The 14,145-nt window shown below is 47.8% G+C and overlaps 1 protein-coding gene across 1 annotated transcript; it reads left to right on the top strand.

Annotated features, from left to right (window-relative positions):
- The first annotated feature begins 253 nt into the window (after nt 1-253).
- Nucleotides 254-13,797, top strand: LAPTM4A (lysosomal protein transmembrane 4 alpha). Its single transcript, XM_040992872.1, has 7 exons — nt 254-551; nt 6,615-6,738; nt 8,977-9,053; nt 9,143-9,265; nt 11,317-11,412; nt 11,868-11,966; nt 13,185-13,797. The coding sequence occupies exons 1-7, from the start codon at nt 441-443 to the stop codon at nt 13,257-13,259; spliced, it is 705 nt and encodes a 234-aa protein (XP_040848806.1). The 5' UTR covers nt 254-440; the 3' UTR covers nt 13,260-13,797.
- Nucleotides 13,798-14,145: the final 348 nt, after the last annotated feature.

Below are 14,145 nucleotides of genomic sequence, written 5' to 3'. Positions count from 1 at the left end.
TCCTGCACTTCACCCCTTTCACTAAATGTCCTTTTTCTAGACGGCCTCCCTTTGGGAACGGTGAACTACCGGAGCAGCCTCAATACCGAGGCGGCCTTTCCCTAATAGGCGAGAACCGTTCCGCGTTGAGGGCCGTTGTACTTCTGATTGGCCCTTAGCTGTTGTCAGTCTCCACGGTTCTCCAATCAGGAGGCGGGCCCTCCCGCTCTCGATTCCCCATTGGCCCGTGTGTGCGAAGGAGGAAGGCGTAAAGGAGGCCGTGCGCGAGCGAGCAGTCAGTGCGCCGGCGCGGCGGAGCTGTGGGGCCCCGGGGTGGGAGCGGGCTGCGGGACTCGTTGTTTGGCGCCGGAGGCCCGTGACTCAACCGTCCGCGTTCCACCGCTCCGCGGAAAGCCTTCGCCAGGGACCGGGCCGGCAGCGAAGCCCGCGAGTCTCTCCCCATGGTGTCCATGACTTTCAAGCGGAGCCGCGGCGACCGGTTCTACAGCACCCGGTGCTGCGGCTGTTGTCATGTCCGCACCGGGACCATCATCCTGGGGACCTGGTACATGGTAAGGGCGCTCGGGCGGGAGCGTGTGCGGGAAGTGGGGGTCCCGGCCCCAGGCCGTGAGGGAACGCTGCTGTACAAGTAGTCCGGGGACTTTGGGGGAGCAGGCGCGCCCGGGAATCGGGCTGTTCCCATGGCAACACTTGGGGTGGGGGAAGCGTGCGGAGGGTCCGGAGTGCCGAGCTGTGGGAGTCAACCTTGTCTGGACTCCCTTCGCACTTCCGCCATCTGATCGACAGCTCTGCCCGCCCTCCCTCGGTTTTGTTTTTCCTTTCGAACGAGGCGAGGAGGAGCGGACCTGGGTGTCTGCGTCCCCTTTTCGAGCTTGCCTCCCCTCGCGGAGAAGCCGGAGACCCGCTCGGAGCCACATCAGCTGCTCGTCAGCCTCTCCGTGGGTGCTGTCCCTGCCCTGCTCGTGGCCCGACGCGTCCCGTTTTATTGGGAGGCCCTGTTGTGTTGGGCCACGTAGGCTGGCGTTTCCTGGGCTCCAGGATCTCTGGATTTCTGTCGCAGTCGGGTTAACACTAGGAAGACACTAGCGGCTTCGTGCCACCCACCTCTTCAGTATCTGGACACGTTCAGAGCTAACTTGTGACTCATGCAAGTGTGGTTCTATTTAAGGCAGTTTCAGGTTACTTGGACTTGAACTCTCGGACAAACTTCCTACTGTCTGGCTTGCTCCTGACTGTGGTTTTGTGCAGGGTGGCAGGGAGTGACAGCAAACACAATGCACTTTCCGGTGGTCAGTGACCTGCAGGACAGGGGAAGCCTGATCCCAGGCCCTGTGCGCCTTTCTGTGTGCTGGCTGCTCCCCTGCCCAGCGTCTGGAAGTCATTGGGAACCGTTCAATGCAGCTGAGCAGATACTGTTACATGGCTCGGCCCCAGGGGACCACCTGACTTCCACATTATTTCTGCCCACTCTGTTTTTCCAGTCTTGTTCCATTGATGTACATTGAAAAAAATCGAACCTTGAATCTGTATAAATCTAATTGTATCATATCTTTAATCGGAGATGCCAAGTTTGTAAAATTGGGCGTGTAAGAGTTAGTGACCCAGCTGCCTGGTTTCTCCCCGCCCTCCCCCTTGACTGAGAGGCTGGCTTTACTTTCTCTTGTTCGTCCTTAGCTCTGTTTTCCCCGCAGGATCCTCAGGCCCCTGACTCAGCCCTGCCCTTCTCCCCCTCGGAGAGACTCCCTCGTGCTGGGTGAAGCAAGTCCAGTCGTGCCTGCAAACTTCCTGTCTTGTTTCTCCTTGGATCTTCCCCCCATTCACAGGAGAGAAGATTTCTAAATTCCTCAAGAAGAAAGTAACCACCGCCCTGTCTTAGCCATCCAAGCACAGATGGCTCCGTCTTCCAGGCAGATTTTTTGGCGTGAAGGGCTCAGCTCAAAAATGAAAAGAATTGCAGGATAAGGGCGAGTTTGCAACAGGAAACTTCAAGTGCGGAGGGTAAAAACTGTAGTGAAGAGTATTCATCTTAGGAATTTGGGAGTGGATTTGGATGTCTTCCCTGGAAGCTGTAGATGCGGGAAAGGGTTGCTTCCTCTTTCTTGGCTCTTGGCAGAGATTTCTCAAGCTGGTAGAGCCTTGCCGACTGCTGGTATCCCCGGCTGTGTGCCGAGGTTTATTGACCATGTGCGCAAATGGCTTCGGATGACCTAAGAAGGGAATGAATCACAGGGCAGGTGCCATTGATCCTTTGTGTTGCTGTTACCTGCCACGTGGTAGAGCTTGTGTGTTCCTTGTTTTGAACTTGGCATCTCCCCTTGACATGCTGGTGGCATTGCAGGGACCGTTGAAGCATAGATCAAAATACAAGCGAGAAGGGGAAGGTGGTTGGTGGTGTCCAATTCAAGGCAAGGGCTGAAGGACCCGAGGTGTAGCCTAGCAGTCAGAGGCCTGCGTTCAGGCAGGAAGTTCCTGCCGGTGTCCAGCACTGGGTGGCAGTGTGGATGACGCAGGACAGCACCTGGGAGAGCTGGCCGTGCTGTGGGCTTCCTTGGCCTGAGTGTTGCAGGTGTGTGGGAAGTGAACCAGGGCATGGGAGCTTGCTCTGTGTGTGTGTGTGTCTGCCTCTCAAATATAATTTAAAGATTAGGAAGTTCCGTGGTTTTGTTAATAATGATATTGCTAGTGACTTTCAAAAGCAGTTTTGTTTCTACATAGCTGGAGAGACATTTAACACCAATACACAAGGCCGTCTAGACCCAAGTGTAGTGTAATGCTTCTAAACAGAGAGGTCTGGTCCAATCAGTGACTTTTGTTGCCAGAAGCTTCTTTACAGAGATGAAATAATCTGGGGGTGAGTGGGGTAGAAGGCTCCTTCTCTCCTTGTCTACCTTGTTAGGGTACGCTCTTCCTTGGTTCTAGCTGAGGCAGTACTGCATCTGCAGGAGAGAGTACTTAGGGTTGCTCTAGGTTACCTGGCCTGAACCTTCTGACATGCTGGAGCCTTTCGTGCTGCTTGGGACTTGAGGGCAGCCCTGTCGCTGGGCACCAACCCTGCAGCTGATACTGACTCCCTGCTGTCCAGTGCCACCTGTACTGATGACCACGTGAAGGAGCTGGTCACACTGTATGTAATGTGTTCCTTGCCTGGTACAAAGAAGTGCTGGGCAGGACCCCGAGAACACCGGAACCAGTTATTCTGTGTCCCAGGGTAGCAGACTTTGGCATGTTGGATTGGAAAGAAGCCTGCCTGGTGGAGTCCTGGGCAGGTGACGGGAAGTTTCAGAATGGCCTTGGTGGAAGACCAGCATGCCTCACATTGCTCTTGCATTTACGATGATTGTGAACAAGTTTCTTCTGAGAAATAACTCAAAGCATTTAACAAACAACTGAAAATGACCTTAAGAATCTGCAGGGCAGGAAGGTTAGTACTGCGCGTAAAACACTCTGCACATCTGCAGCACATCTGCAGCAGTGCTTTCTCTTGGTGTGTCCCTGGTTGTTCAGGTGCTTCACCCTTGGAGTTGATTCTCAGCAGGCAGATCGATGCCAGCAGGTTTCCTCTGTCGGTACTCCTTTGTCACCAGCTCCTAATTGCTGTCAATGACGGCGGCTTGTTGATATTTCAGTCTTTTCTCAAATCCATTGTTTTGTGGCTTAGTGCCTTTGAATATGTTATTCTGTTCTGAAATCATTGCTTTCCTAAGTCACATTCCCAAAGTGTTATTAAGGAAGTTTTAAGCCATAAATAGTAAAGATTCCCCATTTGTTCATGAGCCAGGTTTAACCATGAACAGTTTTGCGAATTTCACCTCAATCTCTTAGTGCTTAACTCAGATGCCTCCATGGGGAAGATTCCGTATGTCTGTTGTGGGCGCTTATTAAATAGCAGTCTGATTGCGTTCTAGTACAAGCAGCTTGTTTTCTCCCTGCATAAAATGCTCACCCTGAGGGAGGAGGACGATGTCTCAGCCTATAAAACCTGTATAGTAACTAAATTATTAATTAGTATACTTTTTGAGATTCAAGAAACAGTAAGTGAACTATCTCCTCCCAAAAAGATTCCAAAGAATCTTCTAGGATGTGTAGCAGTGAGATGAAAGGGCAGAAAGGGCTTGTCTCAGGAGGCTGGGTGTGTCCGTGGCTGGGACTGCTCCTTCGCACCCAGCAAGTTCCTGCACATCTGTAACTTGTTTGTATACTTACATTAGGGCTGTTAAAGGCTTCAGAGCCATCACATAGCCCGCTGCTAAATCCACACGCCTTGCAGGTTCATGTGGTGCGTCGAGTGGGGTGTCCCTTGTCCCTGCTGCATTCTACATCCTCCATGTTCCTTCATTCAAAACTTAACCTTGCCTGAACAAAGCTTTACTTTATTCAGAAAGTAATGAACAAAATGAATCAGAAATACTCTGGAATAGTTTGTACATAGTTGGTTGTTTTCAGAAAGACTTTATAAGACCATATTTTATGTATGTTTTCGAAACATTCAGCATGATGGAAACACCAGCTATAATCAGAAGCGAATCAGTAGGGAATCTGTGTATTGGCATAGCACGTTAAACCTCTCGCATCCCAAATGGAAGTGCTGGTTCAAATCCTGGCTGTGCCACTTCCAATCCAGCTTCCTGCTCATGTGCCTGGAAAGGCAACAGACGATGGGCCATGTGCTTGGGTCCCAGCCCCCGACGAGAGAGACAAGAATGAAGGTCCTGGCTTCAGCCTGACCCAGTCCTGCAGATTCTTAAGGTCATTTTCAATTGTTTGTTAAATGCTTTGAGTTATTTCTCAGAAGAAACTTGTTCACAATCATCGTAAATGCAAGAGCAATGTGAGGCATGCTGGTCTTCCACCAAGGCCATTCTGAAGCCTCCTGTCTCCTGCCCAGGACTCCACCAGGCAGGCTTCTTTCCAATCCAACATGCCAAAGTCTGCTACCCTGGGACACAGAATAACTGGTTCCGGTGTTCTCGGGGTCCTGCCCAGCACTTCTTTGTACCAGGCAAGGAACACATTACATACAGTGTGACCAGCTCCTTCACGTGGTCATCAGTACAGGTGGCGCTGGACAGCAGGGAGTCAGTATCAGCTGCAGGGTTGGTGCCCAGCGACAGGGCTGCCCCCAAGTCCCAAGCAGCACGAAAGGCTCCAGCACGTCAGAAGGTTCAGGCCAGGTGACCTAGAGCAACCCTAAGTACTCTCTCCTGCAGATGCAGTACTGCCTCAGCTAGAATTTGTGAAATGACTGGAGCTGTTAATGAAGAAAATGTACTTCTCTGTTGGGTAAGCAGGGGGGAAGTAGATAACCGGGCTTGCTTGCTGCTGCGGGAAGGCTGTGCCATCCCTTCACTGTGTCAGCAGTTCAGCTTTTCACAGAAGGAGGAGGCTGTGGCCCTCAGAGCGGACGCACACTGTGCTGGGTGAGATCCCTGATTAAATCTCCAGCAGGCCTGTTTCCGGGCATTAAAAGGCCCGAGCCTCCCGGGATGCTGTGGAAAATCACTAATGACCATAGGTGGAGGTAATTTGCTGTGTAAATAGAGTCACAGCCCCGGTAGACAAGGTAAATTCACCAGATGGGAATTTGTGATGGGATTTCAACAAGATGTTGATACTCTTTTGGACTTGATAGAGAGCAGTGTTCAAATGTCCCTGATAACAGGGAGGGCTGGCCCCTTGGCAGCTTTGTCCTGGACTTTGTCTTATTTCCTTTTGTTTATGACCTGGATGGAGATCTTGATTACATGAAGAATGGTTTTTGTTTTTTCCAGATGTGGGAAGTTGAGAGAAAATCTGTAGGGTGTTAGAATGCAGATCCAGGAAGTCTTGTAATAGGATGAAATTTGATTATGAATACGTGAGAGACTTTTGCTGGACCCTCTGAATGCAGCTGTAGTGGTACAAGTGGTGGCTCAGCAGCAGGTGTAAAAAGCAGTTAGGTATTTTCAGGAGCTCCTCTTGTGACATTCAGAACACTTAGGAAGCCAGTGCAACCTAAGGTAGCATTCGTTGAAACTCATCAGCTATAGTGTGGGTACTCAGTCTGTCCTGACTCGGCTGACTGCACCTTGTTTTAATAGTATGTCCATCAAATTGGAGCTGGAACATATGCTGGTCAGAGGAATGGTTTCTGGTGTTCAACGTTTGTTCTAGAAAAGACAGCATTTGGAGGCTGCCTTCAGGGGCATTTAGTTAGAGCAGCACTACCTGGCAGGGAGGCTTGATCAGCCTGTGAAAATCTTAGAATGTTCTAAAAGCCTTGGAGTGTCCCCCAGAGGGAGAAGGGGTTCTCTCTGGCTGCGGGATGGTCCTCAAAGTCTATTGGCTGGATAAATAAATTTGACGAATTATACCTTCTTCAAATTCAAATTTTGAAATTGGTGGATGAATACATACCTCTGCATGTGACAGTTTGTGGTGATTCTTTAGTTTTGGTTTTTCTGCCATTTTATCCTAAAAATATTATGTGCTTCATGAAGTACTGTGAAACTTCCTCACAGTGGCAGTTGCGTATTGCGTCATCTCCAGGTGGTGTCCCACAGAGGGAAGACATCTAGACTGTGAGGATTGCTTCCTGGGAGTAGTAAGCATCATTGATGAAACGCTGTCTTCCACAGGTGGTCAACCTATTGATGGCAATATTGCTGATCGTGGAAGTGACTCATCCAAACTTAATGCCCGCTGTCAACAACATTCAGTATGAAGTCATCGGTAATTACTACTCATCGGAGAGGATGGCTGGTAGGTTTTTAGCTGAAAAGGAAATCTCTCTTGCTAGTTTTAGCGGGTTGATTAAATTAAGTGTGAGTTACATTTCAGAGGGTTATTAAATAAGTTGCATAATAAGGTTAACGTGAGTTAAATTACATTTAAGTTACTCTGCTGAAACAGAAAGATGGATCTTCCAAAGATATTCATTAGAATTGTAATACAACATTTCTAATGAAAGGAGTACTGGATTTTTGACCGTACCAGGTAAATGGGATGAAAGATTTGCTCCTGGAGCAGATAGACTGTTAACACAAAATACATAGTACATATCACTTGAATGTCTGTGGTGGTAATGTTTGCTTGGGACCACACAATTTTAAATTTGTCTGTTGTTTAGTAGATGAAGAAAAATTTGAAACTGGGGCTAGAGCTACCCAGGAACCTTTAAGAGTTCTGAACAGCATTACATTTCTGGTCTTCTGTGACTCATTTATGAAGTTGTGTGTATGTTGTATGGAAGTTTATTTGGTTTTTTTTTTTATTCAAATATTTCATTGTCCTTGGGCTACCTTCATATTACAGGAACCAGGAAGAATTTTGTGACCGTCATAAACAATAGTATGAAAACCCTAACAGTTGTTCCTACTGTGTATGTTTTTTTTTTTTTGACAACTTCTTAGTATAATCTGTGTTTTTGGTTTTTTTTTTGTCAACTGTGCGAAATAACAGGAACAGAAGAATACTTGTTTTTGAGATTTTAATGGCAGTCTCATTTGGAGACTTTAAAAATTTTAACTGTTAGCTGTAACATTTTAACATTTTATGTTACTTGCCAATTGGAGCATTTTCCCTTGTCATTTGTTTCTCCAAATAATTGAAATGTAGAAAAAAAGCTTGATGCTTTGCGCTCTTGTCTAGCCTTACTGCTAAGTTTAGTGCGTGCTGTATGTGCGTTAACTGCTGTGACGCAAAGACAGTGCTCTTGATGACTTTAATTACCCCAAAGCCCTTATTTCTGAAGAAAATACCTACTTGGGCCTGATAGTTTCCATTTCTTTGAAGTTGAGAATTTTGCTTTGTAGCTTAATATGTTGAATTCATGTTTTGTTTATATCTAAGTTCTTCTAAGTGGCATTTCGCATGCAAGAGCAGAGATGTTCTTTAAACCCTTAACATTTAGCTGTCCCCTAAGAAAAAGTAATGTTCTTATTAGATTGGTGCTGAAGGTCGAGGTTTGGTTCCGTAGTGATGCGGTTATACACACCTTGATCCAGTACTGTGGATAGTCTGCATTTACTCATCTTCATCATCATCATTGTGACCTCAGAGTCCTAATACCAGTCCAGACTCACAGAATTGATCAAAGATTGATGCTAACTAACTTAGCGAAACAGCTTACTGTTGTTAGGGATTATTTGGATATTTTTGAAAAAATTTAGTGTGTTTGGAATAGCAAATTGGAAGTTGAGAGAATTGAAGTCAAGCCTGGGCTGGCAGTGTGGCGCAGTAGGTTTCACTGTTGTAGTGCTGGTATCCTGTGTGGGAGTGCCGGCAGACCTTGGCCACCTTTCCAGTCCAGCTCCCTGCTGATGTGTCTCTGAAGGCAGCTGAAGACGGCCCAGGGGAGCAGCCTGAGAGAGCCCCCGTGGAGTTCCTGATTCCTGGCTTCAGCCTGTCCCAGACCAGCTGTCAGTGGGCATTTGGAGGAGTAAACCATTTTAGGTAGAAGATGGTATTCTTTCTCCTTTAGCTTTGCCTTCCAGATAGATAAAGTTAGTCTTTCAAAAACAAACAAAATAGACCTGACCTGTGTGCCTGAGAATCCAAAGTGAAGGAAACAGAGTTCAAGAGTTTAGGAGCTTGGGACGAACAGGGAGGTGTCTGATAGTGAGGCTTTGAGTTCCAGGTTATATTTCCTTTAAAGCAGAGGTGCTGTCTGTGTGTCTTTGAGCAGGTGTCAGCTGCCAGCTGAACCCTGGGCATGTCACAGGACTCACCCTAATGTCACCACTTGGTTCTCCAGGCAAGGCTGGTGGTCTCTGCCTGTGCTGGCATCCTCTGTGTGGGATAATCCATCTGTCTGCCAGGCTCTGGATGCTGCTGGGCACCTGTGTCTCACAGCGCACCTGGTTTGTTTGCATCCTAACCCAGTGCCTGTGTAGCAGCAAAAATGACTCTGAAATCCTGGAGGTGCATTACTGCAAGCCCAGGTGTTTTGTTCTTTGTTGTATATATAGCTTAATTGGATTTTTTGTTTCTGTTTTTCAGATAATGTCTGTGTTCTTTTTGCCGTCGCTGTGCTTACATTTATAATCAGTTCAGTTCTGGTATATGGAGCAATTTTTGTAAGTATGCTCTTTCCAGTTTGATCTTTAGTGTCCCATTGCCATTTCCTGTTGGTGACGCCCTGACGTGGCTGTGTTTCCTTCTTCAGTATCAAGCAGGCTGGCTGATCCCATTCTTCTGTTACCGGCTTTTTGACTTCGTCCTCAGTTGTCTCGTCGCTATCAGTTCTCTCACTTACTTGCCAAGGATCAAAGAATATCTGGATCAGTTAGTAAGTATGAATCCTAATTAAACTTACTTTTCTCATTTTTGAAAGATTTATTTTATTGGAAAAAGGCAGATATAGAGAGAAAGGGGGAAAGAGGGAAAGAGCCTTCGTCCTGTGCTTCACTCCCCAAGTGGCCGCAACAGCCAGAGCTGAGCCGATGCAGAGTCAGGAGCCAGGAGCCAGGAGCTGCTTCCGGGTCTCCTGTGTGGGTGCAGGGTCCCAAGACTTTGGACTCTCTTCTACTGCTTTCCCAGGCCACATGCAGGGAGCTGCATGCACATGGGAAGTGGAGCAGCCAGGACACGAAATGGCTCCTAAACAGGATACCGGCATTGCAAGGTGGAGGATTAATCTGTTGAGCCACTGTGCTGGCTCCTCTTTTCATTTTAATTTGTGGTTCAACCTTTGGTACTATTTTTCACTCCATTTTGCTTTTAAAAGTGTCATTAATTGTTCTTGCTTTTAGCATGTTGAAGTCAATGAGGTGAAAATAGAATGTCTTCTTATCATAGCAGTTGGATAACCTGACTTTTATTTTTAGTAAAAGTTGGTGAAGATGGATATCACAGAAGTACTAGTTCAGATTGTGGGCTGTGTGTCAGTGGAGCCTGTTTTCTAATGAAGGAATCAGAAATTGACAATGACCAAAATACAATGTTTGGCTATTGTGTGGGTGGGTATCACATGGGTACCAGACCAGAGCTGGAAAGCGATCATTGTGCCTGTAAGAGAGGAGAACCTAAGAGAAAGTGTGGAAGCAAATGTTTTAGGGCAAAGGGAGACCTGGTCCAGTCAGAGAACAATGGTAGCTCTGGTAACAGGCCCACGGGGCGTGGAAGCAAGAGGTGAAGATGGGTAAACAGGAGCTGGGGCAGGGATTGGTGGTCAGGTCAGCCATGGTCAGCAGCTTCTTAAGCATCACTCTCGGGTCACTTTCTCATTCGTGCAAAGTCACCCCAGTGCTGCCCTGTCTTCTGACCCCTTTTTGCATGCACCCTTTATTTCTGGACGCAGGCTCTCAGTGCAGTGTGGGCCAGGGAGGCCCTGGGCTATGGGGTGGGGCTGCTGTCCTGCTTCCTGTTTCTGGTGGGATTTCTCTCCTGCCTGTTTCCACTATTCCTCTTGCACACCCCAGTGTTTTCTGCTTTGTTCACTTTGTACTCCAGACTAGCAAGCACTTCCTCTGCTGGCCAACGTATTAAATACTTTTGGTTTTGCTTTTATTTTTTAAGATTTGTTTTGAAAGGTAGACTAACAGAGAGGGACAAAAAGGCAAGAGAGAATTCTCATCTGCTCGTTCACTCCCCAGATGGATGCAGCAGCCTGGGCAGAGCCAGGATACCACCCTGGTCTCCTACACGGGTGGCAGGGACCCAAGTACCTGGGCCTCCCAGGTGCAGTAGTGGGAAGTTGGGTTGGAAGCTGAGCAGCTAAGACTCAAAATGACAGCCTGATGTGGGCTGCAGGCATCCCAAGAGGCAGCTTCGTGCACTGAACCAGAATGCTAGATTCTTGTCTCCCTGATTTAGCTCAATATCTTATTACACATAGTCACAGCTGAGTGAGAATCTAAGTGAATATGACTATAGTCACGTAATGGTCCCTGCTAACTAGTGACAAACTGCCTTTTGCTCCTTCCTATGGAGAATTTGGACCAATGAGACTGTTAGAAGAAAAAAAGCATTTCTCCAGATAGGCTTAAAAGGCCCATGGAACTTGAGTGAATCCCAGTACCTCCTGCTTCTTGACTCAGTGGTCCAGCGGCAGATCTAGGGCGCTCTCGTAGTGTTCTTCCAAAGGCCAGAAGTATGGAAATGAGTGAATTACAAAAAGCAGGGCTAATGTGGACTCTTCAGATTTTCAGGCAAACTTAATTTATTAGCAGCATGGACTAACGGTGAGGAGCTTCAGAGGGCTTTTAGAGTGCCAAAGCCGTGATCAATTTCTAGTGGAGTATCACTCCCAGCTTTGGTGTCCTTTGTTGTATTGCTGAAGTCTCTCTGGTTTATCACAGAGCTGTGTCTGACCTGTAATTTGTGTGTATGTATGTATAGCCTGATTTTCCCTACAAAGACGACCTCCTGGCCTTGGACTCCAGCTGCCTCCTGTTCATTGTTCTCATGTTCTGTGTGGTCTTCATCGTCTTTAAGGTAAGTCACCGAGGGCTGCGGAGACCATGGCCCGTCTAAACTGCCTTGCCGAGGATTTCTGGTGGCACTGTGTGTCCTGGTGCAATAGTAGGGCTGGCTCCCAGGAGTGTGCTCTGTCTTACTTTAAGGGTGTGGCTGGACATGTCAGGAGTCTCCTGAGTGTAAAAAGCCTATTTTGCTTTCCGAAGGGGTTGCTCCTGAGGCTCAAACCCCACGTTTCTTTTGTATTACAACAGTTGACTGCGGTTGATGGGCTTGAACACCCTAGCTCTGGTTTCTCTGGAAACCAGTGGCATTTGGATAAGAGCAAGTAGAGGAAGGGACTGGCCCGTGTGAGGCCCGTGTGAGGCCCGCAGAGCTGTGGAGGCCTTTCTCCAGAGAGAGCCTGGGACAGGCTGGGGTCACCTGTGTCCTGTAGCAGCTTGCTGAATTTATGTTTTGCTTTTATTCTTTAGGCTTATCTAATTTACTGTGTTTGGAACTGCTATAAATATATCAACAGCAGAAACATGCCAGAGATTGCCGTGTACCCTGCCTTTGAAGCACCTCCACAGGTTAGCCACTGTGTAAGCTGTTGCTGATTGTTCCAGAAGACCTGGTGTTTGTGCTTGTCTTCTGTGCCCTGGGAAGCTGGACATGTGGGGTAGGGAGAGCCTTTGCTGCCCTTATGCTGCAACTGTGCTCAGACTGAGTCATCTTGCCTCAGCCCCTGCAGAGTTGTCTGTGGAAAGGGTAAGACAGGAAGCAGCCATGCTAGACTTGTTCAGCCTCTGGGCCTTCTGCGGCCTCATTGACTGAAGTTTATGTTGTTTTTGAATAAACATTTATGTGACCCAAAAGGGGGTCTGCTTTGTCTGAGGGGAGGTGTGTGCATGGATCCTGTGATTCCTTGAGTCTAAGGACGCACACCTCAGCCCACGTGACCCACACGGGGCTGTCCTGTGCCCCTCGGAGTCATTTGGCTCACAGGTGCTGCCCTTGTAGTGCAGGACAGGAGTGCCCTCACCCGAGAGGACAGGACAGGAGCGCGTTGTGTGTGTTTTGAGAGGCAGAGAGACAGCCGTCCAGTTCACTGCGTTACTTCCCCAGACACAGCATTGGGAGCTGGGTCAGGCCACAGCCAGGAACCTGGAACTCCTCTCAGGTTTTTACATGGGTGGCAGGGATCCAAATACTTGAGCCATCTCTGCTGCCCACTAGGGTGCACATTAGCAGAGAGCTGGGCTCGAATAGGCCGCCTCTAAACCCAGTGTGCTCTAATAGGGCTGCATGTGTCCCAGTCCTAACCACTGAGCCCAGTGGCTGTCCAGGCTTCCTTGTCTTTTGACTACAGCTTCACTGTGACTCCAGTCTTCAAGAGACTTGTGTAGCTGGGTTGGCTACTAGGGGAATGTATATACTTTGAATACAAGGCCCCCTTCAGCCCAGCTCTTCAGGCCCTGGGATTCGATTGGACACATTGACAGAAGGGGAGAGCAGCAGCACCGCCTGCCTGGCCAGGAGTCCTGGCAGTCGAGGGGCAGAATCCTGCCTGCCTGCTCCCCTCCACTTCTTGCCTGCATGCACGGATCCGTCCTTCCACATCAGTCTGAGTGTGCGATCTCACTGCCAGGTAGAATTCTAGGGCGTGTGGGCATTTCTGCCCTTGAGCTGGTAGCATCCCTACTTTTCTGCTCTGTAGCTTTGTTCACTCCACGGAGTCTGAAAGCTGATTTATCCCAGAAAGGTTAGTTCAAGAGCAATTCTGATCATTTTTTTTCTTTTCTCTTCAGTATGTGTTGCCAACCTATGAAATGGCTGTGAAGATGCCTGAGAAGGACCCGCCGCCTCCTTACCTGCCTGCCTGAGGACGTTGTGCCTTTGTCAATAAACCCCATGCCAGCCTTCTGTCTTGTTTTATTCTACAGAATGCTGCCGTGCAGGGCTCTTCAGACTTGTTTGGTATCAAATACATTGTCTTCTGTTTTGTTTAAGCATTTATTTTCAAACACTAAGGAGCTTTTTGGGACATCTATTCAATGTCTTTTTGTAAAGTGTGTTACATGTTAATACTTTTTCAGGACAATCTAGGTCACACAGGAGCAAGTGCCATCATATGCCTTTAATGGCGGGGCGGGTGGGGTGGGAGTCCTGCCCACGTATTTTCCTTTTAAACTTTGCACTTTCTTTCTATAATGATGTGCATTTTGGTCATTGGCTGCCCTGGTACCTTCAGGAAGAATGAACTACATATTCAGGATGAGTGTGTTGGATTGAAGATCTGAAGTTAGCTATGCAAATAGGAAAAACAGCATTTTGGTTGACTGAAAGATAATGGTTGCATGTTTCTAATTTGTATTTTTTCCATCTTTGTGATAAGATGCTTTAATAAATCTCTTGAATATTTACTGTTTCCATTTTTGAAAAGGAACTGTGAGTTGTTTTTGTAGCTGAAGCCTAACATTTTTCCATTATAATATGCAGTGTCTCTTGCCAGTGGGCATATGTCTGAGAAACGTGTCAGCACTGTTGTCATTGTGTGAGTATAGTGAAGTATGTGTAGACAAACCTAGATTAGCCACTGGTGTATCTCTTGTGGCCTGGGGCCACAGTCAGAGACCTGGTGAACATGAGCTGTCGGACTCACTGGTTTCTCTCTAGGTAATGGCAGGGAACCGTTGAGGCTAAGGGTGCTGGGGCTTGCCAGAAGACACATGTGTGTATAGCTAGTGGAAGGACATTGACCTTTCTCTT

This window comes from Ochotona curzoniae, unplaced genomic scaffold (assembly GCF_017591425.1).
Source record: "Ochotona curzoniae isolate NIBS_2020 unplaced genomic scaffold, NIBS_Ocur_1.0 contig_883, whole genome shotgun sequence".
NCBI lineage: Eukaryota > Metazoa > Chordata > Mammalia > Lagomorpha > Ochotonidae > Ochotona > Ochotona curzoniae.
Note: the sequence above shows the minus strand (reverse complement) of the source record. Positions and strands in the feature narration are given on the sequence as shown.